At 41.9% G+C, this 26,865-nt stretch overlaps 1 protein-coding gene across 2 annotated transcripts in view; it reads right to left on the bottom strand.

Moving 5' to 3' along the window:
• Ep300 (E1A binding protein p300) overlaps positions 1-26,865 on the bottom strand; it is a 72,349-nt gene continuing 45,484 nt past the window's right edge. The window contains exons 13-31 of one of the 2 annotated variants that reach the window (XM_028871214.2): positions 25,906-26,043; positions 24,743-25,174; positions 23,644-23,823; positions 23,356-23,500; positions 21,501-21,619; positions 19,667-19,906; positions 18,675-18,763; positions 16,612-16,692; positions 14,038-14,094; positions 13,532-13,609; positions 11,730-11,797; positions 10,559-10,709; positions 10,298-10,444; positions 9,876-9,989; positions 8,877-9,042; positions 7,425-7,589; positions 5,089-5,250; positions 3,511-3,792; positions 1-3,285 (exon numbers count right to left, since the gene is read on the bottom strand). In XM_028871214.2, coding sequence (XP_028727047.1) covers positions 1,093-3,285; positions 3,511-3,792; positions 5,089-5,250; positions 7,425-7,589; positions 8,877-9,042; positions 9,876-9,989; positions 10,298-10,444; positions 10,559-10,709; positions 11,730-11,797; positions 13,532-13,609; positions 14,038-14,094; positions 16,612-16,692; positions 18,675-18,763; positions 19,667-19,906; positions 21,501-21,619; positions 23,356-23,500; positions 23,644-23,823; positions 24,743-25,174; positions 25,906-26,043 — 5,007 coding nt within the window. In that variant the 3' untranslated portion in view covers positions 1-1,092. The remainder of the gene's footprint in view (positions 3,286-3,510; positions 3,793-5,088; positions 5,251-7,424; positions 7,590-8,876; positions 9,043-9,875; positions 9,990-10,297; positions 10,445-10,558; positions 10,710-11,729; positions 11,798-13,531; positions 13,610-14,037; positions 14,095-16,611; positions 16,693-18,674; positions 18,764-19,666; positions 19,907-21,500; positions 21,620-23,355; positions 23,501-23,643; positions 23,824-24,742; positions 25,175-25,905; positions 26,044-26,865) is intronic. The other variant, XM_037197691.1, reaches the window with a different exon arrangement.

The following is a 26,865-nucleotide window of genomic DNA, read 5'->3' as shown; positions in this document are numbered from 1 at the left end:
TGTCTGTCTCACACAGTTTATTTAACAATAGGTAATAAGAAATCAAATTTAACAGTCTATACAGTGATCCAAAGTTCATATTTATAAGTAATCAACTTTAATTGCATGATTTACAACAGTTGAGGGTTTTTGCTTTCTATTTTCAAGTTTTACAGAAAGTGTATGTGTGTGTGGGGGCAGAGTAAGGAAGAAAGCAAGCGAAGAAACCTCGGACATTTGCATGTTAAAATCACCCCACTGGAGTCGTTTCTTACCCTCTTTTTAAATTTTTTCCTTTGTTAGATGTAAAAATAACAAAAAATTCTCTCAAGAAACAGAACCACAATATTATAATACATCAATTTGGCAGCTGCCCCTGTATATTTTGAAAAAGTCATTTTTTTTCTCTACATGTACAAATTATCTTAATACTTGAAGTTTTACGCTCAGACTTACGGAATAGAAAATCTTCTGGAGCACAAAAGTTGACTTGAGGGGTGGAAAGAGGAGGCTTTTTTTTTTTTTAAACATTTTTAAAAGAACAAACATCTTTGCACCCAGAGAAAAAAATTGGTATCTTAATATATTTATATATATTTATATATATATATATATAATGTAATTTAAGTAACATTAACCCCTTTTGTCCTCTGGTTTTAGAAATGTTCTTTTTTTTTTTTTTTAAATTCTTCCATAAAGTGAGGAAAATAGGGAAAAATGTCAACCATCTGCACCAGTAAATAATAACTATTAATATTACATATTTTCATTAATTTAAAAAAAATAATAAAACCTATTGGAGGTGCAAGGCAGGAGCATATGGTTGGCTTCAGACCTCAGTCGCCTCCCAGTGCACACTTGAACCACACACACAGGGGGGGGAAAACAGCTGGGGTAACCAGCCATAACAAAAATATATTCTTTGTAATCTATTATCCCTCAGGTTCATCTGGCATGTTTGCTTTAAACCACAAACGGCTACTGCACAGTTTTTACATGTTCCAAGGAAAATTGTCTTTTAGGCTAAGAAAGATTCAAAAAAATTGTTTTCAGTACAAAAAGTCTTGTTAAGAGAAAATAATTTTTTTGCTCCCAAAATATTACAAGGTGTCTCTAGTGTATGTCTAGTGTACTCTGTGAGAGGTTTGAATTCAAGTCTGCATTATCAGTGCTCAGTCCCAGGTCCGTGGCGCTTGCACCGTGGAGGTTTGCCATGCCTGGATTGCTAGCAAGCTGTGAAAGCATTGAATTCTGGTCTGGGCTGGCAAAATGCCCTTGTTCCATGGGGTTGGCAGCCTGGGCAGCTACCAGTCCAGGATGTGGGGAACTGGTCTGTGGAGAAACATGGTGTGGAGAAGGCTGAGGCTGCATCCTCGGAGATGGGCTGGAATGGGGGGGCTGAGACTGTGGTCGCGGAGAAGGGACGGGCTGGGGAGAACGCACTTGATTGGAGAGAGAACTAGGGATCTGCTGACCTTGCAGGTGTGGGGACTGTGCCTGGTTTGGGAGCATATGCTGCTGTGGACTCATAGGGTTGGGCTGAGCAGGAGACCCCATCTGTTGCTGAAGAAGTCGCTGCTGATAGACCTGTAGACTGGCTCCTGCCTCTGCTCCCAAAGCCTGGGGGAGCTGGCCCATCTGTCCCATATTCCCTTGCTGCATCTGCTGCATGTGATGCTGCATCCGCTGCTGCTGCTGCTGTTGCTGCTGGGGTGGGTAGCCAATTCCTTGGGGTTGCTGGAACTGGTTGTGGTTAGCCATTCCAGGGCCAATTCCTGGCCCTGCTCCCTGCTGTTGCATCATCTGACGTCTTAAGATGTCTCGGAACTGTGAAGGCATGGCATTGTGATTCATGTTCATTTGCTGAGCCTGGGGACTCATTCCTCCCATGGGTGGCTGGAGCTGCTGCTGGGGTTGCTGCTGGGGCAGGCCAGCTCTCTGGACACCTGCCTGCATAGGATTCATGTTCTGCAAGGCTGGGTTGGAGTGGACACCTTGCTGACCAGGCATGGTAGGTGGCTGCAGCCCTGGCTGTCCCTGGGGCATGCCAGGCTGTCCAGGGAGAGGTTGTGGATTGGAGTTGGCATACTTGGCAGCCCGCTGCTTGATAAATGCAGCCAACAGTTGGGGGTTGGCGTGAAGGATACTAAGCACCTGTTGCTGCTGTAAGGGAGAACTGGGAGACCTGAGAGTCCGCAAAAGGTTTTGTAAGGCTTGTTGAGACACAGTGCCTGGTTTAAGTGGGCTCACACCTACTTGGCCCAATCCTGGCTGTGGTGCCATGTTCAAGGGCTGACCATGCTGGGCCACTGACATCATGGCTGGCCTTGGCATCCCTGATTGCATCTGCTGTGGCTGAGGCATTCCTCCTTGGGCCCAAGGTGGCTGCTGCTGCATTCCTGTGGGACCCATTCCTGGCTCCAAATGCCCACCAGGACCTCTGGCCATGGGAGGTGGGTTCATGCCCATAGGGGCCATGGGTGTCATCGGGGGCATCTGGTGCTGGATTGGCCTTTGGAAAATTTGTACATGAGCCATCTGGCGCTGTGTCTCTGCTGCCCTCTGAATCTGCATTGCCATTTCTACTGCAGCAGGTGGAGGCCCTGGAAGAGAGGGCTGAGCAGTCTGAGGTGGGGTTGGTGGGGTCACTTGGCCTGCTGCCTTACCCTGGGACACAGGGCCCGTAGTTTGAGTCCTGGGCAAGTAGGGTGGCATGTTGTTGGGAGGAGTGGGCTGAGGTTGAGAGGTGGGTTGGGGCTGGGGTGTCTGTGGGGTGGACGGCTGTTGGCCAGTTGGGGTGGTAGGAGTGGCAGGAGTTGGGGAAGGTAGGCCCTGCTGCTGCCCCGCCACGCCAGTCCGCTGCATGCTGGCCATCCTCCTGCGGAGCATCTGAGCCTGTTGGAGCCGGTGCTGCAGTTGCTGCTGCCTGAGCTTTTGCTTGATGTTGAGGCAGAATGGCACCGGGCATTTGTTCTCCTGGCAGTGCTTGGCGTGGTAGCAGCAGAGGGCGATGAGCTGTTTGCAGATGGGGCATCCACCATTGGTTTTCCGTTTGCAGCCTTTGGTGTGCTGCACGACCCTCTTCATCTTCTGGCAGGAAGGCAGGGAACAGTTGGCATTGCGGCACTGGCAAGCATGTACCAGAGACTGTATGCAGCGTTGGATGCTCAAGCGGCGAGAGTCTCCTGGGCTCTGTGTGGCTGCGGCTTGCTGGTTGTTGCTCTCATCATCTAAGCCAAGGCCTAGTTTCTCCATTTTGTGGTCATGGTTTTTAGTGTTATAACAGGTGATACACAGATCATAATCCTGGAGGGGAAAAACCAGAGATGACTGTCAACTCTGCAAGACTGAAATAATTCAAAAGCATTGTATATATTTTCACAGGGCTAGACAAGCTCCATTTATAAAAAGACAAAACCATTCTCTTCATCTCGTCACTCCCCACGAGGGCAGGTGTTAACACATGCCTATGTAAGTCAGACAGTGAGGACCAATGTGGCCTGTCCTGCCTCCCCACAAGGTGGTACCCACCTCACACACAGTGCAATGCCAGCGTGTCTCCACATGGTGCTTGCACTCGTTGCAGGTGTAGACAAATCGATCCTGACTCTGTGTATGCAGCTCCACCAGCATGCACATGGTAGACCACTGGGCTCTTCGGAGGGAAGAGAATTCCAGGTGCTTATCCCTTGCAAGGGTGAGGAATGCATCTCGACCATCCATCAGGTCACAGGGGATGAGAGGGTCAGGATCAACAATGGGAGGCAGGGAGTTGGGAGCAGGACAAGCGATGAGGCGGATTACAAAGAAGACCTGCCAAGAGACAAGATCGCTGTGACTCTGCAAGTACACCACCACTGCAGCAGAAAGGCACCAGAGGGACCACAGCAGGGTGAGTGGGTTCAGGTTAGCTGACAGCCATATTCCCGTCTCCTATCCTTGTTCATTTTGAGACTTGAATATAAAGAACCTAAAACTCAGGTCAGCGGCTGACTGTGCACACATTTAATCTAACACTCAGGAGGAAGCGCAGGTGGATCTCTGTGAGTTTGAGGCCAGCCTGGTCTACAGAGGGAGTTCCAGGATAGCCAGGGCTACACAGAGAAACCCTGTCTCGAAAACAAAAAAAAAAAAAACAACAACAAACCAAAAGAACCCTTTAAACTAATATCCTGTTACTTCATTTCCGTAGCATCTTCAAGATAAGAACAGTCTAGGGCTAGGTGTAGTTGACACAGCAATCTGAAGTCAGAATCAGGTGCTTTCTGTGAGTTTGAGACAAGTCTGGTCTACACAGTTAGAACCTGTCTAAGTCAAACCAAACCAGACTAGTTCAGGGCCAGCACACATGCAGTCAGTAGTATACTTTAAGATGGGGCCTGTGGTTTAACCTGAATCTAAGTACAAGGAAGTATCCAGTCAAATCTAAATGGAGATACTATGCAAGACCCTGGCCTAGACTAATCAACAAAAATGCCCATGGCTTGACAGAAGACTGAGACCTGTTCAAAAAGGATCTCTGTGAAGACATGGCAACTCAACACAATTCTCATCAGTTTGGATGTTTTTCTTGGAAGGTACTTGCTAAAACACAGACAACAAATAAATAGCAAATGGCAGAGGAAGTCTATACAGCTTTTTCAGTTATCAATTTAAAAGATGCATGTGTATACATATATTAGATTTATGTTCATGAGTGCTTTGCCTGAATGTATGTCTCTGAACCACTTGAGATTCTAGCGCCTAAGATTAGACAATTTAAGTCTTATCAATTACCATGAGCTTATTCAAACAGTACTTTATCCCCCAAATTGGGCCAGGGTATTAGGTGTATTCTGATAGTGGTGTCTGCTAGAATGCAGGGCCTTCCTTACCAGTGGCATGGCTGAGGGAATGAATTATCAGTCACATAGTTAAAATTAAAACATTTTCTGTTTTACATCAAAGTCTATACACATCTTCTTTTCATCCCAGTCATCACTCAAACCATTTCTGTCCTCCTCATTTTCAGCAACCTGGAGTTCTCAATACAATGTCAGTTGGGGTGGGCAGTTGAGAACATCACCTGCTACAGTACAGACCCTTCTACCTTGAAGGATTGCCCCTCACCTCTTTATGCTTTTCCATGGTGGCATACAGTTTCTGAGACAGGTCATTAGACACATTGGGCATACCAGGCTTCTTCTTACTGCCCCTACTCAGGCTGCTCTTGTTTTTGCTGGTTTTCTTGTTATTCTTCTTCTTAGCATTTTTGCTGTCCCCTTTTGTTACCTGTAGGGCAGCACAAAGTAGAAATGAAAATGTTTGGACGGATTTGGAAATAAGATTGAAGGCAAGAGCTTCTTTTCTTTGAAACAGGATACTACATTCTTGCCGGTATTTTATTTCTCCAGATGCTCATCATCCACTCCTTTTTAAACTGTTTCTTATTTTACCCCACCAGCTAATGCATAACTATTCTTTTATTTATGTTTGTGTGTATAGCTGCAGGAGTGTGTGCCACCCACATGTAGGTGCTTTCACAGGCTGTTTGAGTCTAAAACTGGAGTTACAGTTATGAGCTTCCTGTTGTGGGTGCAGGGAACAGAATGGAACTGAGGTCCTCTGAAAGTGCAGCAAGTGCTCTTGAGTACTGAGCCACCTCACCTAATTGCCTCCTAGTGAAGACCTCAAGCTTCATTTAAAGAAATCTAGAAAACCTCCATTTTGATAGGCAGTGGTGGCACACGCCTTTAATCCCAGCACTTGGGAGGCAGAGACAGGCAGATCTCTGAGTATGAGGCCAGCCTGGTCTACAGAGCGAATTTCAGGACAGCCAGGGCTACACAGAGAAACTCTATCTAGAAAAAAACAAAAAATAAAAATAAACGAAAAGCCCGAGTTTACAGAGTTACAGAGACTGATGTGTCCCATATTTGGGACGGGGTGAAGAATGAGTGGCACCAAGGTTGGTGACCCATGAAAACCATGGAGCATGGAAGTGGGAAGCAGGCTTTGGTGTTTGTCTCCTTTTTCACCCACAATCTATCAGTGAATTTAACCAAAGGCTAAAGCATTTTGGAGAGCAGCCTTGCTCCCTCCATTAATCCCAGCACTTGGGAGGAAAGGCAGATGATGGGGGCCAGTCTGGTCCATAGAGTGAGTTCCAAGACAGACAGGGCTATACAGAGAAACCCTGTCATGGGGAAGGGGGGAAATTTTGGTAAATTGGGGGGGGGGAGAGGGGGAAAGGGGGGGGGAGAGAGAGAGAGAGAGAGAGAGAGAGAGAGAGAGAGAGAGAGAGAGAGAGAGAGAGAATTGAAACAGAGATTTGTGTATCATGGAATTTCACCTCAGCCTTAAACTGACCTTCCTGTACCTACCATCCAAATACTGAGATGACAGGCAGGCAACTGCCATGCTTGGCTTAAGAGCCTTTTCTTTTGTTTTTTCATGCTGTAGACTGAACTTTTGCTAGGGCCCTTGCATGTATGTGTGTTCATGTTTGAGCACCACAGCACACAGGTGTGGAGGTCAGAGAGTAATGTATGAGAGCCAGTTCTCTGCTTCAACAGTCTGGGGACAAGGAGTGAACTAAGGGTTTGGTGGCTAAAGGCCTTCACCCAGAGCCATCTCACCTGCCCAAGCTTTGTTTTGGACATGGTTTCAGTACATAGAAGTCTGGCTTTAGAACTCACATATACCTTCCTGTCTCTGCCTTTTGAATGCTTAAATAAAAAAGTGTATCACTGTGCCTAGCCAGAACTGATTTTACTAAGTTGAAACCTAGAAAACATGGTCAATAAGAGACTAGGGTACTAGGTCAGGTTCTATTAAGCAGACAGGTTATGTCTGTTCCTGGCCTGTTTTTGTATGGTTAAGTTAAAAAGCAAGTTTTATGTTTTATGTTTTTGTATGGTTAAGTTATAAAAAAGGCTGTGTGGGTACAGCACTTCAGTGGCAGAGAACCTGCCTAGTAGCAGCATGATTAGCCTGGGCGTGATTATCAGCACTTCTATAAAAATACACTAGAGAGGATATGCAGGCTACAAAGCCTATACTAGTTATAATTTGGCCAGTTAGGTATTTTTACTGTATATTTTTCAGGAACTTCAACATCTAGGATTCTAGTTAGAATCACAGTAACCCTTCATTCTGAGACAGGGTTGGTTCTGCAGCCAAGGTGGGCCTTGAACTATGTGGCCCAGGCTGACTTTGCATTCCCTGAGTGCTGAGAGAAAGTGCAGATCACTAAGTGGACAGGCAGAGGTGGCACAAGCCTTTCACCCCAGAATTCAGGAGCCAGAGGCAGGTGATCTCTGAGTTCAAGGCCAGCCTGGTCTACAGAGTGAGTTCCAGGACAGCTACCGCTGTTACACAGTTGTTTAAATAAACACAGACATTGTAAACTCCTTTCTGTATTATCAGCTATCAACACAGACACTGCAGAGAAAAAGAGCCCTTACATCAGTACTCTCATTGCTGGTGTTCTCTTCCCGTTTTCTCTCTTCCTCTTCCTGTTCAAGTTCTTTAATGCTTTCTTCCAGAACATTGGGCCAGAAATCACCTTCAAAGTAGGGTAACTCCTTTGCACTTGTTAATCGATCTTCAGTAGCTTGTTTTAAAATATCCTGTTGAAAAAAAACAAAACAAAAAAACCCAAGGAAGTAATTAGGAATTTCAAAGTACAATTAGGAATTTCTATGCTTTATTTTCTTCGAGACAGGGTTTCTCTATGTAGCTTTGCGTCTTTCCTGGAGCTCACTTGGTAGCCCAGGCTGGCCTCGAACTCACAGCGATCCACCTGGCTCTGCCTCCCGAGTGCTGGGATTAAAGGCGTGCGCCACCACCGCCCGGCAATGCTTTATTTTCTTAAAAAGCTTTCATTGTATGGCAAGAATGAAAATGTCCTTCAGGGCACATTCCAGAGAAACATTGAGAACACATTTGACATTGTACTAATATATTTCCTTCTTTGAGGCAGGTTCTCACTGTGTACCCTTGGCTGGCCTGGAGCTCATTATGTAGACCAGGCTGGCCTCAGAAGTCAGAGATCTACCTGCTTCAGTCTCCTGAGTGCTAGGATTAAAGGCATACCTCACCATGCCTAGTTCTTTTTTGAGACATTTTACTACATAGCCCAGGATGTTCAGGAATTCCCTATATAGATGAGATTTGTCTGTCTCTGCCTATTCACTGGTAAAGGCACACACCACCATGTCCTATCTACGTTAGATTTAACTATTAAAAAATAAGATATATTGATTTTATCTTATATGAATATTTGGCCTGCATGCGTTTGTGTGTACCATGCGTGTGCCTGATGCCCACAGAGGACAGAAAAGGGAGTCAGATTACCTGAAGTCATAGATGAATGCTGAGCCACCACGTGGGTGTTGGAAACTGAATCTAGGTCCTCTGCAAGAACAAGGCCTCTAAATTGCTAATCCATCACTCCAGAGACCCATGATAGTTGTCTTAACCTCCTAATCCTCTTGCCTTGGTTTCTGATGTGAGATTATAGGCAAGCACTACCAGATTTTGCTGATGCGTAAGCCACCTAATACCTAGCTTTTCTTACTTTGAAAACTTCTGTATAAAACATATACTTTATCTGGGCGGTGGTGGCGCACACCTTTGAACCCAGCACTCAGGAGGCAGAGGCAGGCGGATCTCTTAAGTTCCAGTCCAGCCTGGGCTACAGAGTGAGTTCTAGAACAGGTGCCAAAGGTACACAGTACACAGAGACACCCTCTCAGAAAAACCAAAACCAATTAAAAAAACCTTTAATGAATTAAAAAATATATTTTAATGAATTATCATAGTTATAGCAATTGCCCATTATAAGCCAGAACAGAAGACTTGTCAAAGAGAAGACAAAAATAGTAAGACTAATTCACTTCCATGTTCCAACAGACCTTGTAATCATGGACAATACGTTCTGACACAGCCTTGTCAAGCATCTTTTTGTACCATTCCTGTAGGCGCTTGGGCTTTGGGATCTTCTGATCGGGAGGATGGCAGTGGAAGATGTAGTCATCCCCTTCACTCGGTGGACATGCCCAAATATGCCCTGTTGTGTATCTAAAACACGAAGATAAGGACATCAAGAAGATATCATTTGTGCTAGAGAAAGGCAGTGATACACTTTAAACCACAAGGTGAAAAAACGTAGACACAAATGCTTACTAAAGAAGACCAAAAACCCAGATCCAAATGCTTAGGAGCAACTTAAGCACAGAGTTCTCATACCACCTACTTGTTTTGAAAGACCATGGAGGCATGTTGTGAATTTCATTTATAGAGGGGACGACAGTTCTTGATCCTAAAGCCTGTGCTTTAAGATCAAAAGGTATGTACTTTAAAGGCAAGAATACCTTCAGATCTTAACTTATAAATGAACTTGTACTCTCCAGCCCCAAGCCTCCCACATGCTGAATTTATAAGTGCACACCATCACATTCAACTTGTTTTCAGTCTTTTTATCCAAGTACAAAAGGATCAAGGAAAATTTTTATCTTTAAATGAGTAATATCAACAACTTTTTTTTTCTCCTCCAATTTTATGTGCATTGGTGTGAGGATGTCAGATCTCCTAGAACTGGAGTTACAGAAAGTTGTGAGCTGCCATGTAGGTGCTGGAAATTGAACCCAGGTTCTCTTGAATTGCTGAGCCATCTCTCCAACCAATAACTTTTAATTCAAACTGAAAATACAAGAGTTTAACTAAACAAACTAGAACTAAAGGATCAGTGAAGTAGGGAAAAATATAGTGACATCAGATTCCTATCACAGAGAATCTAACAGGTTCAAGTCATAGCTTTACTATTTCATGACCAACACGAGAAAACCAAATATATACTTACACATTTCCACAACACATTGTTTTTAAAAGACAGCAGTTATTAATAGGCTTACCCCAATTTCTTGACATATTCTAAATATCCAATTAGGATTTCATGATAGACTGCGGTCCTCAAGCATTTAGGACGGAAGAAATGAACACTATCGAGGTAAGATATGTATACTCTCCTATATCAAAAACAGGGAGAGAAAAGTGTTCTATCACATATTAAGTTATTATTTACATGGCTAAAAACATCTTCCTTCTTTCTTGTGCTCACTGCTATTTGTAAATTATCATAGAAAAAGCATAGATTGTGGCTGTGTGGGGACCAGAGTTGGCCATGGGGTCTACGTTATTTTTACCTGGTACATGCTATACACAACATCACGTTTCTGCCGGGTGAGCTTTTGTACTAGTTATAGTATGAACCCAATCCCCATGCTGTTCCCACCCTCACAAAATGAGAAGCTGGTCATGGTTAAGAAAGTCCTACCTTTGGTTGGGTGGGGGGCAGTCAGAGCCATACTCTTGAACATGCATGCCAAAGAAACACAAATCAACACCATCGATTTCTTCAAAGGCAAAAAGGGCCTTGGTTCGGTATGGAAAAGATTCTGCCATCTCTCCACTATCTACAAACCTATACAGTTTAGATTGAAAGGAAACCACATATCATTCAGGTGGAAATTATCAACAGTGACTGAGCAAACGTAACTGCGGATCTATAAGAGAAGAAAAGGAAATTACTAGACACCTTGCTTTCATGCCTGGTTTCACCTCCACAGTTTTGTCAGAAGCATGAACAACCCTAACAGTGACCTCTCCTGATTCAGGGTGATTTTGTCGTCTTAGGAAGTCATTCACTCGATTTTCCAGGAAGGTGCCAAGTCTGGTAGATGGCAATCCTAGGAATATAAAAGTTAAAAGTTACCAAGGTGTGGCACTGGGCTCAGTTCCAAGTATTAAACAGTAGGAACAAAGTTACTATGGTTCAATTTTTTTACTGTCAATCTTGAGGTTCATCTATAAAACTGACGTATTTGATTTCTTTTTTGTAGCCCTGGCTGTCCTGGAACTCACTCTGTAGACCAGGCTGTTCTGGAACTCACAGAGACCCACCTGCCTCTGCCTCTGGGAGTGTGGGGTTAAAGGTGTGCACCACCATTACTTAGCTTGTATTTGATTTTTAATACTGTAAGGTAACTCTGCTATCCTATTCCTCAACACACAGGCTTATCTAAGGCCTGAAGGTCTCTGTAAATTACCTCTACACTGCCAAAGGAGGGAAACTGAGTACTAGTCACTTTTACACTTGGCCCACATTATGACCTGTGCCAGAACAGGAATAAATATAGGAATAAAGATAGAAAAAATTAACAAAAGTCCCTTTAAAAATATCAGATGTGGGGGCTGGAGAGATGGCTCAGTGGTTAAGAGCACTGACTGCTCTTCCAGAGGTCCTGAGTTCAATTCCCAGCAACCACATGGTGGCTCACAACCATCTATAATGAGATCTGATTCCCTCTTCTGGTGTACAGGCAAACTTGCAGAAAGAACATTGTTTACATAATAAATAAAATAAATCTTTAAAAAAATTTTTTTTCTAAATAGTTCAGTATGCTATAGAATTATTTCATGTTGGTTTAAAATTTTTGTTTCTTTCTTGAAACAAAAGAGTCTCCCTACTTAGCCAAGGCTGGCCTCAAACTCAAGAGATCCAACTGCCTTTGGAATACAGGGATTAAGAGGTATGTGCTGCAATGGAGCAAGTTCCAACTCTCGTGGAATGGAGAGGTAAAATTGATGAATTTCAGCTGGTTTCATTTTCACTACTATTCAGGTATCTGGAATTAAAGGCATGAACCCACACCACTTGGCTATATTTTTTAAGCCAAATTTTTTTTACCTCAAATAATGATACTTACTTTTAGCAGAAAACTTATTTTCTTTCCTAGTGCGTGCAGTTTTCTTTAAACAGCCATCACAGACAAACCTAAATAAAATGTAAACGAGGACATTGCTTATACAACTACTACCACCACCGACTTGGTACAAGAATTCCTATATATGTAACAGTGTACAAATAGCTTTTAGAAGGCAGGCTTGGGAGTTCTAGCTGAGAGAGACAGAGAACAAACTATAATCTCAACTGGGAATGGAAGACAGCAAGATCAAGAGCAGCTGCTGGCCAGGCTGGGCTATAGTGAGACCATCTCAAAAAAACCACCACTAACAAAACAAAGGACCCTTTCCCTTTCCTTAGGTTTCTGTGCTACACTTTTATAATGCCAGCACCTGAGAGGTAGAAGTGAGTTGGAGGGTATTCTTGATTATACAACAAGTGTGACATCAATATCTATGTTTCTTCACACACAATCCAAACCCCCTACCCCCACCAGTTCTATAAATATACACTAGGCAAGTTCCCTACCACTGAACTGCATCCCTCAGCTATTATACTCAGGCTGGTCTTTAACTCTCAATTTCCCCATGCATATTTAAAGACAAATTACAGTGAAAATTTAAAGGTCACCATTGACAATCACTATTGGCAATTTTCAGATAAATTAAATGACATTTTCCATTTCTTTCATCTGCTTAGCTATATCAACAATTAGTCTAGTAAGGGAACAATACACAGTGAGTAGATCCTACCCACTACAACATAATTTTGACTCTCTAACTTGTTTTTCCTGGGAAAGAAAGATCAGTTCCTCTCTCACAAAATGAGAGCTATCCTTTCTGAATCTCATTTGACATCCTCTGCGTCTACACCATAGTACAGCTATGTAACTTACTGGTCCTACACTCCCACCAAGAGTCATTTAGTAGACCATTACAGCTAGGATGTTTCATAAAGGAGGTATTCCTTGGCTTTATATCACCACTTGTACACTTTTAAAGATTGTAGTATCAGTAAGCATTTCCAAGTCTGGCACATTTAGTTATAGCTAACAGTGGCTTTAATCTCAGCATTACATTTCCTTCCTTTCTTTTATGGAGACAGGTTTTCACCATACTGTTCAGATTTAAGAATTATTTTTTTAAAAATATGTATGGATAGCTGCCTACCAAAGGTTGAGAGCTGAGAGGTGGGTGCCACACCTGTGTAGGCATTACAAGTGTTTTGGATGTCCTAACACTTGGGGTGCTTTACTCAGTGAGCCAACTCCTCAGCTGCTCTTTAAAGTTTTAAAATGGTTTTGGACTGATTCTTTTCCAATCCAAAGAGAAAAAAGTTTCGGCAGTGTTAGGATAAAAAAACCCAGGGCCTACTGGGCAACGGTGACACACAGCTTTGATCTCAGCACTCAGAAAGGAAGAGCCAGGTGGATCTCTGTGAATTCGAGTCCAGCCTGGTCTACAGAGCAAGATGCAGGACAGGGAGAAATGCTGTCTCAAAAAACAACCCAGAGCCTAACTTGTGGCAAACATGCTGTAACAGTAAGCCAGATTCTGAGCCCAAAGAAAATACTTAGAAGATTGTAACTTTATTCAGGTAGGTGATGCACACCTTTGATCCTAGCACTCAGAAGGCAGGAGGAGGAGGGTTCTCTTGAATTTAGGGACAACCTGGTCTACATAGCATGTTCCTAGCTATAGAGAGCTACATAGTGAGACCCTAACTTGAACAAAACCAAACAATAATTCTGAACACATAATACAGTCATGGCTAAGAATGCTCATGAAAAGAAAACAACATTTCTGCCAATGTCCTACGCCTCACCCAGACGGCCAGATTATCTCATGATGAAGGACACAGATCTGGTGCATCTTTCTTCCACATTCTGTGCACTCAACAAACCTAGAAATAAAAAGTATCAATTTCTAAGATTGATCTCAAATCATCACCAAATGAAATGTTCAGTATCACCTGTAAATTCTAACAATTTATGCTTGCTAGCAAGCACTCTACCACTGAGCTAAGTCCCCAACCCGAGGCACCTGTACTTTTCAGTGCTTTAGGCTCAGAAAGTCAACCCGTGTCTAAGGGATTCTCTATACGCACTGGAAATGTAGAGAAGAGAGAGCACAGCCCTAGACAGGAGTAGTAGGACACTCGACAGGGAACACTGAATGAACACTAAGGGCAATAGTCTTAGTGCCTAAATGTTTCTACTTACTATTAACTAGCTATTAACATTTATGACATGTAAATTTTAGCATAAGAATATTAAGTCATCTCGGAAAAAAGGCCCAGAGTGTACTAACAATTCATGGGAGACTACTTACAGTTCAGGATCCAACGTGTCATTTTTTCTCTTGGAAAATTGTTCTTTATTTATTGTACTAAGGAGAGAAAATGGATATAATGAGAAAAAAATACACACAAATAACTACTTGAATATATAGCAATCTGAATGCTGTTTGAATAAAATTCACTTTCTGTATTTCTTGGGCCATAGAAAATTTAGTTGCATATAAGAATGTTCTACAACAGTACCTCGTTGCTTTGCAAAAGGGATCTTATTATGTAGCTAAGGCTGGCCTTGAAATCAGAGTTCTCCAGGCCTCTGCCTCGTGTTATCATGGCTGCCTCTTCCCCTTTAAAAGTCTGGTTCACTATACAGTACACAGGATGCACTTTGTATTATTTGCTGTTCCCACATTGTGAACATGGTGGTTATAAACTATTTAAGAATAGTTTTTGCCAGCCGGGCGGTGGTGGCGCACGCCTTTAATCCCAGCACTCGGGAGGCAGAGCCAGGTGGATCTCTGTGAGTTCGAGGCCAACCTGGGCTACCAAGTGAGTTCCAGGAAAGGCGCAAAGCTACACAGAGAAACCCTGTCTCGAAAAACCAAAAAAAAAAAAAAGAATAGTTTTTGCCAGGCACAGTGGTGCACATCTTTAAGCCCAGCACTCAGGAGGCAGAGGCAGGGGTTTGAGGTCAGCCTGGTCTACATAGTGAGTTCAAAGACAAGCAATGGTATGTAGGGACCATGTCTTTAAAAAACAAACAAACAAACACACAAACAAACAAACACAAGAATAGTTCTATTTGGGAGGCTGAGGATGGAGAATTGCCTGGAGTTTGAGGCTAGTCTAGAATACAGAGTAAGATCCTCTCCTCACTGCCACTCCAAAAAGAACACAGAAACCAAACCAGTTGACAGGTATGTGTCAACAGTACCTCTAACCCCCATGTTCATGTTTAGAGGCAAGAGGATTTCAAATTAGTTACCAACCTGGACTACATAATGAGATCCTAGAAGGGTGGAATTAAAAAAAAAAAAAGGGGGGGGGATGACCTACTCCTTCATTTTAGGAAGGAGGTTTGGTTTTAGGAACCAGATGGTCAAGTCCTGTATTTTTAAGCAGTGGTGGAAACAGAGGCATACTTCAGATTCCTGTAGTTACCTCAGATTCAATATGAAGGACAAAAATTATTTTATTTCATAGTATTTATTTTCCATGACTTCACAAACTGACCTTGACATTTTGATACTATGGTTTTTCCTTACTAAACAATATCCGCATTTAAATGTTTCTTACATAAGTAAAAGCTTCAAGGTTCATTCACCTTCCTGTATGTCCTAAGAACTTGATAGGAGACTCTAAGACCAAGAGCCCAGAATGACATGAGAACTTTTAAAAAATTCAGTCTCTTAGGCCCCTTATAGACCTGCAGAACCACGAAGGGAATTCTATACTTTCTAACCTTAGAGCCTTACTGATTTAAAGCCACTCTGTAATTCCAGGGGTCAAGCGTACACATCCCTGACCATTACAGGGAAATCCCTCCCTAGTGTGGACTTCTCTCATTCTGCTAAGACTCAGAATGTCTTTAGGTTCCCAGCATCTGTTCTCCTACACCGTATTTCAATAGCAATTGAAAGGGAAAGTGTTGCTGTACAACATAAACTACAAAATTTAACCAGTTTGTCTCAGAGGCTTATTTCACTAATACTGTTTCACTAACCCTGTAAGACACTATTTTTGTGGAATGCTCTCAACAGCTTCTGTTTATCATAGGTAAATATGAACCCATGGAATTTTTAACAATTATTCCCCACTTCAAGACAGGGTTTCTCTGTTTAACAGTCCTGGCTGTCCTGGAAATTGCTCTGTAGACCAGACTGGCCTCAAACTCACAAAGATCCACCTGCCTCTGCCTCCTAAGTGCTGGTATTAAAGGCGCGTACCACCACTGCCTGGCTATTCCATGGAAATTTCAAAAGTTCACCTAAAAGTTCTTCATTAAGTTATCTATTATGCTGAAATATGGCATTTAACTCTATGTTACAGAGACTAACAATACTAGTTGGCAGTTCAGGCCATGTGTTGAAAATTTTCTTGGTGTTTTTAACACTAAAAGCTTAAAAAACTACAAAGCCTCGGGAGGACTCATTTAAAGCTTTATATTAATTAAAGTCTATTCACTGGGCACTATGTTATCTGCAAGAAAAGGTAGAAGGGCAGTCAGTATGAGTGCAACCTCTGTCAAATTCAATATACTTAATAACCTTTCAATTTTTAGAAGAGAAGCTATATTTTAAAAAACCCAAAACTTATTAAGATGACCATCCAATGCTCAGATATTTCTAAACTCAGCAACAGCTAACAGAATCTAGGATAAGTAGTCGGGTAGCCAGTAGACAGAGATAAGTACCTCTATGTGAGAGAATGCAACTGAAAATTAATAATTCATTTACCTTAAACTCATTTGTATTTAAATAGCTGGCTATGACTGGTAGGATACAACGTTGAGGGGACAACAATCTGAGCTCACTTAAAAATGCCTGAGAACAACCACCTGAGAATGGAGAATCAAAAAAGAGCATTTTCAAAATAATGTAGTTACTTACGTTTGAGGCTGGGAAGGGTCATCCCCCAAAGAAACGCTCTCCCCTTGGATTTCATTGAAACACTTCTCACAGAAATGATACCTGTCGGCAAGAAGGCCATACTGGGGTGAACTGTTCCGTTCACACAACACAGCCCAAGCCAAGCAACGAAGCCACCAATCACAGCAGGCCAAGGAGGGGAACGGGAGCAGAGAGCAGGTCATCAACGGCGACAAGGACATTCAATGATGTAGATTTATGGGCCCCACAGTTTGGGTTTGTTTTGTTTTTTGTTTTTGAATTTTTTTTTTTATTTTTTTTTTTTTTGCAATCAAAGCCAAGTGCAGACAACGACAAGCATGAGGGAGAAAAAAAAACAAAACAAACGAAGAAATGAGGGATTGCAAGACAACAACAAAAAACAAAAGCAAGACAGGACACCACAAAGCAGAAAGCCAAGGCAAAGCACATATTAGCAATAAATATCTCATTGGGATCCCAAGTAGCAAATGATTATAGCAAATAAAAATGAAGACCTTTCACTTAGCCCCATACTGCTTGATTTTACTACCCAGTGCTATTCTATACAACACTTCTTTAAAAAGCAGTTAAACACCAATATGTTGACACTCAGGAAGTAGAGGCAGGTAGATTTCAGTTAGTTCCAGGCCAGCAAAGGCTATAAAGTGAGACCCTGTCTAAAAATGAACATAAAAAAAAAAAAAAAAAAAAAAAAAAAAAAAAAAACCTAAGAAAGCACTCATTATAGCCAATGAGTGATGTATTTCAAAAGAAGTCTATTAAGGTAATACTAAAACATATCCTGGTATAAGATGAACACTGTAGACTGCTGTTAAAGACCCAAAAGTGGGTGTGGTGTGGTGGCACAAGCTTTTAGTACCAGCACTCTGGAGGTAAAGGTAGGCAGATCTACTTGAGTTCAAAGCTAGCCTGGTCTCAGTTCCAGGACAGTCACACAGAGAAACCTTGTCTCAAAAAACAATAGGAAAAAAAAAAAAAGTCCAAAATTGGCCTACAAGTCAAGATTTGAACAAGAGAAAATTTCCTATCAGCTGTTACTTGCATATTTAATAAACGGTGATTTTTATCACAACATTTGACCCCTTTCCCCCTAGATTTCAAGGAGTAAAATGAACAAATCTAGACTCTATCTATATTAGAAAGTAGCATTAGAAGCCACTTTCCTGTAAATAAAAAATTAGGAGAATTCTCAAAGCTGGAAAAGAATCTGTAGCTCACAAGTTCAACCAACAGGCCACCCCAGAGCTGGCAGCATTAAACAAGAACAGGGGCAGTCACTGCTTGGCCTTGCTGTTCTATTGCACGCCGCCGCCGCCATCAGGAAGAAACACTAGAGGAGTTCTGATGCAAGCAGGCCAATTACTACCAACAGGAGACTGACTGCTCATGATCAAGTGATTAGTTAGGGAATACAACTAAGGTGATCACAGCCACTGGGCAAGACAAAAGGCAGTGAAAGCAGCACATCCAAGTCTCTGTACAGAAAAGCCCTATGTATTTTCTTCTCGTATTTCCTTTGTCTTTTTTCAGACAGGGTCTCATTCAGTCTAGGCTCATCTCATTTTTACTTATGTAGCCAGCCAAGGATAACTCCGAAGTGATCTCCCTATCCCTACCTCCCGAGTGCTCGGATTATAGGCATGAACTCTGTTTATAAAGTGCTAGAGTCAATCCTAGGGTTTAATGCATGTTAGGCAAGTACTCTACTCATTAACTATACCTCAGTTCTGGGAAATTTCTTTCTTTCTTTTTAAATTTGCCTGACACATCAAAACAATGTAAATATTTTGGAATACTTTTTACATACAATCCAAGAATAAGAAACTAGGTTAAGAAAAGGTCCATAGAACTTGTAAAGCTTTTTCACTAGAAAATACTGTAATTCTGCAAACAAAAACAAAGAACAGAATATATGCTATACAGAGGTTTTCAAGCAGGTAACATATAAACCACAATGTATTCGTGTGTGCCAGCACATCTGGATTGCATGCACTTTATATACAAGGATACATGGACCACAGTCCACACAAGGTTGAGCGTACCTGTTCTGGTAACTGTAATATGTAGCATCACGTGGGATTGTGCACAACTGTTTGCCATAGCAACACAGTGTCTGTGGAGAGAACTCCAACTGAAAAAGAAAGTATTTGTTTAAGAGCACAAAGCCCTGAAGTACAAGGCAAAATAGTCATAAGGGCAAATCAAAACAAGCTCATCTCTTACTTAGGTAAATCACAATTAGCCACTTCAGCTTATAAAAACCACCACAAATTTACTACACAGTTTCATCAGGCTGAGCAGGTATATCTGTCCAGCACTATTTCCAGATACCTATAGGCAACATGGGATTTAACACAAGACTGTGAAGAGCAGGATAAGTATCACATGTGGAACAAGGTGGACCTATAGGTAAACAGAACAAAGCTCCTACTCCATGAGCTTAGTCTGATGATTCAATATTCTAGATGGTCATCTCTGCCACATAATTCTCATCCATGCCAAAAATATCTTCACAGAAAGCACATTCCACATAAACAGACATTATTGTGTGTACAATAAAGAAACACCTTAAGAGAAAGGGCCTGTTGGGGTCGGGATAGGTAAAGCGACTCAATAATGTGTTTTGAAATCTTTAGCAACATGAGAAAAGGGAAAAGAGGAGAAAAGATGGGGAGACTCTATCAAAGTCAAAAACAGGACTTTGGGGTTGGGGATTTAGCTCAGTGGTAGAACGCTTGCCAAGGCCCTGGGTTCAGTCCTCAGCTCCAGCGGGGAAACAAAACAAATGAAACAAAACACAGGATTTTTTTCCCCCTCTGAACCATGGTTTCTTTGTGTAGCCCTGGCTATCCTGGAACTCACTCTGTAGACCAGGCTGGCTTCGAACTCACAGAGATCTGCCTGCCTCTGCCACCAGAGTGCTGGGATTAAAGGTGCCACCACCCAGCAAGAAAGAAGATTATTTTTAATCCAAGTCACCACTAGATTCTAAGAACCCTAGAAGTTAAAGGCAGGTCTGAAAGCTACATCTTACCTTTCTGCCACAACAATATCCAAGGCTTTGCATGACTGGGTCGATTTCTTGTTCAAACACCTCAGACAGTTTGGAGCAATATTTGTATACCCTTGATGTTTTGCGGTTATATAACCAGGCATTGTTGAACATGAGCCAAATGTCATCTATATATTGCCAGGGCTCTTGGTACTGTCCAGTATCTAACTTCCTCTTGATGGTAGAAAGATCCATGGGGCTCTTCACAATATCAAAATAATCCTAGAAGTATAAGCAACACCACATCACACACTCATGAGCAGGGTATTTAGGGAACTATCTTCCTATTATCATCATTAAATTTCCACATAATATTGTCTTCATATATCTACTTCCCAAAAGTTGATTGAAGTCTGTCACTTCTTTAACATATTATTCTACAAATATATGAAGAGGCTATGAGGACTGAGAGACTCTCCAAACAATGGGTCCAGATAGTTTGTCACATATATACAGTTGAACAAAACATCTTTAAATCTGGAGTACTAGAAGGGACCTACAAATCCCGGAGAATTAGTGTTTGAAGGTAACAACAACAACAAATCCTAAATGAACTTGTGCCCCTGAAAAATACTCCAATACCCTATCTGATAGCACTTACTAAAATCCTTGAGCAAAACCTGCCAACAACTTGAGTGTATTATTTTGCAAAACTAATTTTGGCAGGGCATTATTGCAAATGCCTTTAATCCCAGCACTTGGGAGGCAGGCAGGAAGATTCCCTGAGTATGAAGTATATCCGGTCCACATAGTCAGTTCCAGGCCAACTTGGGATATACAGTGAGACTCCCCAGCCCACTCTTATCTCAAAAATAAATCAAAACAACCCCAACAAACAAACAACAAAAAACCTTGGGGTTTAGTTAAAGTGGGGAAACAGACACTGACAAATGCCGTAACAGTTAAAAGTATTGGCTGCTCTTACAGAGGACAGTTAGGCTGTCTGCACTCACATGGTGGCCCACAACCATTGTAACTCCAGTTCCAGGGGAATGAACACCCTCTTTTGGCCTCTAGGAACGAGGCACCCCTGTGATGGTTATACACATACAGGCAAAAACTCATATACATAAAATATAAATAAATCTTCAAGACTAAGGGGTTCATCTTACTGTTGTGATCTGCAGCTGTTCAAATGATAGTAAATTGTTGACCCAAAAATTGCACCTTTAAGTACACACCAAAGAGAAACTGAAGTCTATAGACACTACTGTAATCTTAGTGCTAGGACGCTGAGGGAGAACTTAAAAGTGAGATACTCTCCAAATCCAAACAAAGGGGGAAGCAGCACTGTACATAGTTGTTTTAAAGTACTCTTATTCTCCACAGCCAACACTGGAAATAACCAAATGCCTGTCAAATATATATACACAGAAAATACAGTACCATCAACATAGCTGAATATTAGATGATGAAAAGAAAGCACTGAATGACCCAATCCTCATTCCCAACACCATAAAATCCAACCAATTCACCATTCCATAGTGTCTTTGAAAAGAACAGTCAAAATGTAGTGTATTTGTACGCTTCAACTTAAAGAAAAAAACAGAATAAAGAAATCTATTCTGCCAGCAGAAACAGGCTGCGCTGCTAAGATTTGGAAATTAAGAGTGCTGTGGCTAGTGATTTTAATGGATGTGGGGTTTGTTTTGGGGAGGTTATGAAAAGGAATTAAAAGCGTGGTGATAGTTTTGTAACAGTAAATACACTAAAACTTGTGTATTTTAAGTAGGATACATTCTGTATCATGTGAATCATGTGCCAAATAAAGCTGTTTCTCAATTTAAAAGGAAATACAAAAATATCAAATACTTACAGGGATTCCTAGAAGCTGTGGGTCTACAGGCTGACGAAAGGGAAGGGATTCTGGGTCCTGACGGTAAAGTGCCTCCAAAGTTGGCATCAGAGCCTGGCGTAATTCTTCTGGTTTGAAAACTTAAAGGAGAATCCATTCGAAATCAGTTATTGACTAAGCAAAGGGATTTTAAAAATATGTGCAAGTTACAGAACATAAAAGTGGCATTGTCCTCAGAGAAACTTGATTAAGGGCTCACTTTCTGATTACAATTCCCATTCTGCTTTAAGCACAGCCTGCAAAACAATAGAACTGTCACTACCTTTACTAGCGATTTCACTTTTCCAGCTGCAGATTTATTGAGAACAAACTCAGTCAAACAGAAACAGAATCAAAAACTCCTAACAACACAGAAGAGACTTCTCAAAGTAAGAGTCCCAAAGATGTTCATGCTAGAGAGGGGTTCTGTCAAGCAGAACTGAAGACATCTTCTCTGAGTGCTACGGGAGCACATGGCCCCACTCCTAGCACTGGGCGGGAAAAAGCAGGAAAATCTTTGAAGTGAGGCTGGGACAGTGAGAGCTCCAGGACAGTCTAAGTACATACAAGTCCCTGCTGAGAAGTAAGACTGTAGGGCAGAGCAGATCCATAGAATAAAATCAAACCAATCACCAAGGTGGGGAGGAAAGAAGAAGAAAAAGCACTTTTTATGACACCAATATTTAACAGTTCAGAATTGAGATCTGGTTTCTTACACCTAAAAGAACGGAAGGCACTGAGGAAGAGTTGTTAATAGGGATGATACTTTATAGAACTGAGGGGAAAGATATGTTCATTATTTAGATGAAGCATATTAGACTTAAGTCTTGATTTGCATAAACCAAAAGGAATCCAAGCCACAAAGAGTTCAAGAAACAACTGATAGTCAATGTTTTAAAATTTTTAAATTATATTTATATTTATCTTGCATGCACTTGTAGAGGACAAAGAACAATTTGTAGGCATCATCACTCTCTTTCCAGCACGGCTGGTGTGTGTGTGTGTGTGTGTGTGTGTGTTGTACACACGTGTGTGTACACCTGCTTGTAGATCAAGAGTCAACCTTGCGTGTTTTTGTCAGAGGTCAATAACCTTGATTTTGGCTTTTTTTGATAGTTCCTTTTATGTGTTAGTATGTTTGCGTAAGGTTATATGAACTCTGCGTGTGTGTGTGTTGTGTATATGTATGTGTGCTGGAACCTGAGGAAGACAAAAGTGTTTGGTCAAGAACTAGGTTATAGGTGGTTATAAGCTGCCATATAGTTGATGGAAATTGAATCAGGGTCCTCTATAACAGCAATTGACACTGTTTTGTTGGTATTATATTTTTTATTTCTTGTGCACTGTTGTTTTGTCTGCATGTATGTCTGTGTGAGGGTGTGGATTCTCTGAAACTGGAGTTACAGATAGTTGTGAGCTGCCATGTGGTAGCTGGGAATTGAACTCAGGTCCCCTAGAAAAGCAGCCAGTGCTCACTCTATAACCACTGAACAATCTCTTCAGCCCCAATTAAGCACTCTTAACTCTCACCACTCTACCTCACCCTCTGCCAAAACAGTGTGCTCTACTAAGATCTGACCCCGCATCTACTTTTCCAGTGCTCGGATTATAAGGGTACCAAAATGTCCAGCTTTGAGACAAGGTCTCACTGTTTAACGCAGCCTTTCCTGGCATTTGCTGTGTAGTAAACAAGGCAGTCCCTGAATTCAGAGATTCATCTCCCTTTGCCTCCTAAGCACTGGGATATCTACACAAGTGCTAGGAAACAAATTCAGATGTTCACTGCCAGTGGGGCAAGGATTTTACCCAATGCATGATCTCCCTAGCTATAACTTACTCTTCTTCTTTGACTGTCCAGGAGCTGGGGAGGACTGTGTAGCAGAGGTACTTGGCTGATCTTCTTCCTCTTTTATTTCAGTTTTTAACTCAGTGCCTCTCTCCTCTGTTTCTGTAGGTTCCACCTTACCATCTTCAGCTTTAACCTAAAATATAGGGCAGGAATTTTTAAGAATTTCAAAGACACACCCAGGAACAAAACAGAACCATTACCATCACCTTATTTCCTCTCCATTATGGACACACATGAATCTCCTTTTGTAGCAGAACCCAATGGCTCTAGTCTCACCTCCTGAGTATCTTCAGGTTGAGCATCTGCTGGTTCTGGTTGGTCTACCTCCATTTTAACCTCCATTTTTACTTCCTGTGAAGGTTGCTTCTCGGGAATGGTCTGAGAATTCACCTCTGTGCTACTAGTAGATGGAGGGTTTGATACCTGGCCTTCCATGTTTATAGTTGGCTGAGAAAGCTGGAGAGGAAAAAGGAAAAGCATACACACACACACACAAAAAAAAAGCCAATTATGCAATCAGAATTTAAATTTAAATTACACAGGACTAAGCACTTATGTTGGGAGCAGTGTCACTGGACTCATTACTGTGTTGCTTCCTCCTTGGATCATTTTTAAGAATGGGCGATTTGGCGATACAGGACTTGGCAATGTTAGCTGGTTGGCTTTACTTGAAACAGCTACTGAGGTTTGTTGTTGTTGTTGTTGTGTTTAGGGGTGAAAGTTCCAAAGATGACTATTTCAGAGAAGCTCACAGCATTAAAAAATGACATTAAGTACAGTGCACTGGGTAAAGGTACTTGTTATCTATCCCTGGGATTTATATGGTGGAAGAAGAGGACCCCTACAGGGTGTGTGTGTGTGTGTGTGTGTGTGTGTGTGTGTGTGTGTGTGTGTGTGTGCGCGCGCGCGCAAACAAAATCAATGTAATTACTCCTGTAGGTTTTCAGTTTCATTTATCAGCACTGCAACTTAAACGATTTCAATGTATCTTTTTCTTTACCTTTATTGCTGCTGCTGTTTTGTTTTTTGAGACAGAGTTTCTCTATGTTATAACTCTGGATGCCCTGGAACTCACTTAGGAAACCAGAGATCTGCTTGCTTCTGCCTCAAAATATAAAGTATATGTGTTAAACTAAGCGATGTGTTTTCAGGCCTCAGAACATCGTACGAAACAAAATGGTTGGTCAAAACTAACCAAAAATCTTCCAGCTTTCTCGACGATAGGTACTACCACAGGAAGAAAAAACAGGAAAAACCCCAATCAATTCTATCTATGGACAAAACACCAAGGGATGAAACAAAAGTGCAAGAAATGGTGCAGAAACACCCCTGGAGCTTAACTCATTCTACGGGCATCCAAGACACATCTGCTTACCGGAGTTGAAGGCTGAGGAGGCAGCAATGGTGCTGTTGGGGTAGGGACCGAGGCTGCTGTGCTCTGCTGTGAGCGAGGCTGTTGCTGGGACTGCTCAGCAGAAGGAGCAGCAGGAAGTGAAGGCTGCACTTGGGGAGGAAGGTGTGTCGGTGGTGTAGGTGTCTGTCTCGATGGGGGATGGAGAGCTTGGGGCTGTGGCCCAGGTGGAATGGCAGGTGGTGTAGGAACAGGTGCTGGAATTGCTGTTGCTGGTGGCTGCTGAGTCCCTATGCTTGGGGGAGTATGATGAGGAGTAGGGGTACGACTAGGAACAGGAGAAGGCGAATTCTGATGAGCTTGTTGAGGCAGAGTGGAACAGTGAATATGGCTCCCTTGAGACCCTGGAGGCATTATAGGAGAGTTCACGGGGCAGGAAGAACTGGACATTTGTGCCTGTTAAAATGAAAAGAAAAAAAAAAAAAAGGTATTTACAAAGCAAGGCATATATTATTTAGGACACAAAGTGATTATTAACAAACAATACCAAACTTCTTTATTTCTGAGATGTGGTCTCAGTATGTAGATCTAGCTAGCCTGGATCTAGATCTAGATATCCATCCAACTGCCTCTATTTCCAGGACTAAGGATTAAAGGTATGCATACTTGGACACAATCAGAGTTTTCAAAGATGAAATGACAGAGGGGACCTTTCAAAATCATACAGGTAAGAGCCAGGCGGTGGTGGCGCACGCCTTTAATCCCAGCACTTGGGAGGCAGAGCCAGGCGGATCTCTGTGAGTTCGAGGCCAACCTGGGCTACCAAGTGAGTCCCAGGAAAGGCGCAAAGCTACACAGAGAAACCCTGTCTCAAAAAAAAAAAAAAAAAAAAAAAAAAAAAAAAAAAAAAAAAAAAAAAAAAAAAAAAACACAAAACCACCAAAAAAAAAAAACAAAAAAAATACAGGTTAGAAACAAACTGTTTTTGAACATCATTGGAGGCCACATGTGTGAAAACTGGTGTCAGCAGGAAATGATATTTGCCATTTAAGCCTGGAAACCTGAGTGCAATCCCCAGATCCCACATAGGGTAGAAAGAGAGAACAGACTATACACACTGTCCAGCATGTGTGCCTATACCAGCACACATGCACACTAAGACATACATTTGATTAGTAAAAACATACTTGAGACACTGGTGCTTGACCACCGGGTGGAGCCAAAGGCATGTTTGTTACATTCATTCCTTGAGATGGAAACTGAGTCTGGGAGAGGAACTGGTTCTGGCTGGAAGCCTGCTGCATTCGAGGTCCATAGCCCATAGGCTGAAGAAAAACGAAACAAAACAAAAAAACAAACCATAGAGTACCAATTGCTTCATTACAATTTTTCGACTATTATAATTAGTGATAACTTTTGTTCTGCTACCTAGATGTTTAAGTAGAGAAAGGGAAAAGACAATAGTTTGCGGAGGAGAAACATGACGAGTAAGTGGAAGAACTAACTACTTAAAAGCCAAGAATAACAGGATCGTAACTACTAACATATCCCTCAGGAAACAGAGTGAAGGGCCAGAGGATGTTTTCATGGCAAACATTATCTAGAACTCTGACAAGAAAGAAGCAACTAATTATTTTCTTCCTGCTAGACAGTGAATTAACAACTTTGTGACCTCTTTGCTTTTACTACTGGTGCTCTAGCAGCACAAACTTAAGACTACTAAAAAAGAACAAAAACAAGTAAAAATCACATCACTACTGGCTAATGTGGTATTCATGGTTTGTAAATGTGCTAAAACTGTTATACTTCCTTTCTAAAATTGCCCCACGTGAATCCAAACCTTTAATAAAAGGAAATACGGAGAACTAAAAGACAGAAATGTAATCTAAAAAGCCACTTCTATCAATTAAAAAAAAAAAGGACAAGACTCTTAAACATGGCAGATTCATGAGATCTAACACGAATGCTGAAAAACTCCAAAGAGATTCTTGCAACAGTGGCATCCATGCCCTCCAGGCACAAGGAAAGCAGGATAGAGTGGATATGGAAAACTGGCTGAGTTACAGAGTTTGCAGCTGGGGGGTGGCACACACCTTTAATCCCAGAACTTGGGGTGGCAGAGACAGGCAGATCTCTGAGTTCGAGGT

This window comes from Peromyscus leucopus, chromosome 20 (genome assembly GCF_004664715.2).
Source record: "Peromyscus leucopus breed LL Stock chromosome 20, UCI_PerLeu_2.1, whole genome shotgun sequence".
Classification (NCBI taxonomy): domain Eukaryota; kingdom Metazoa; phylum Chordata; class Mammalia; order Rodentia; family Cricetidae; genus Peromyscus; species Peromyscus leucopus.
This window is presented reverse-complemented; position numbering and strand designations above follow the sequence as displayed.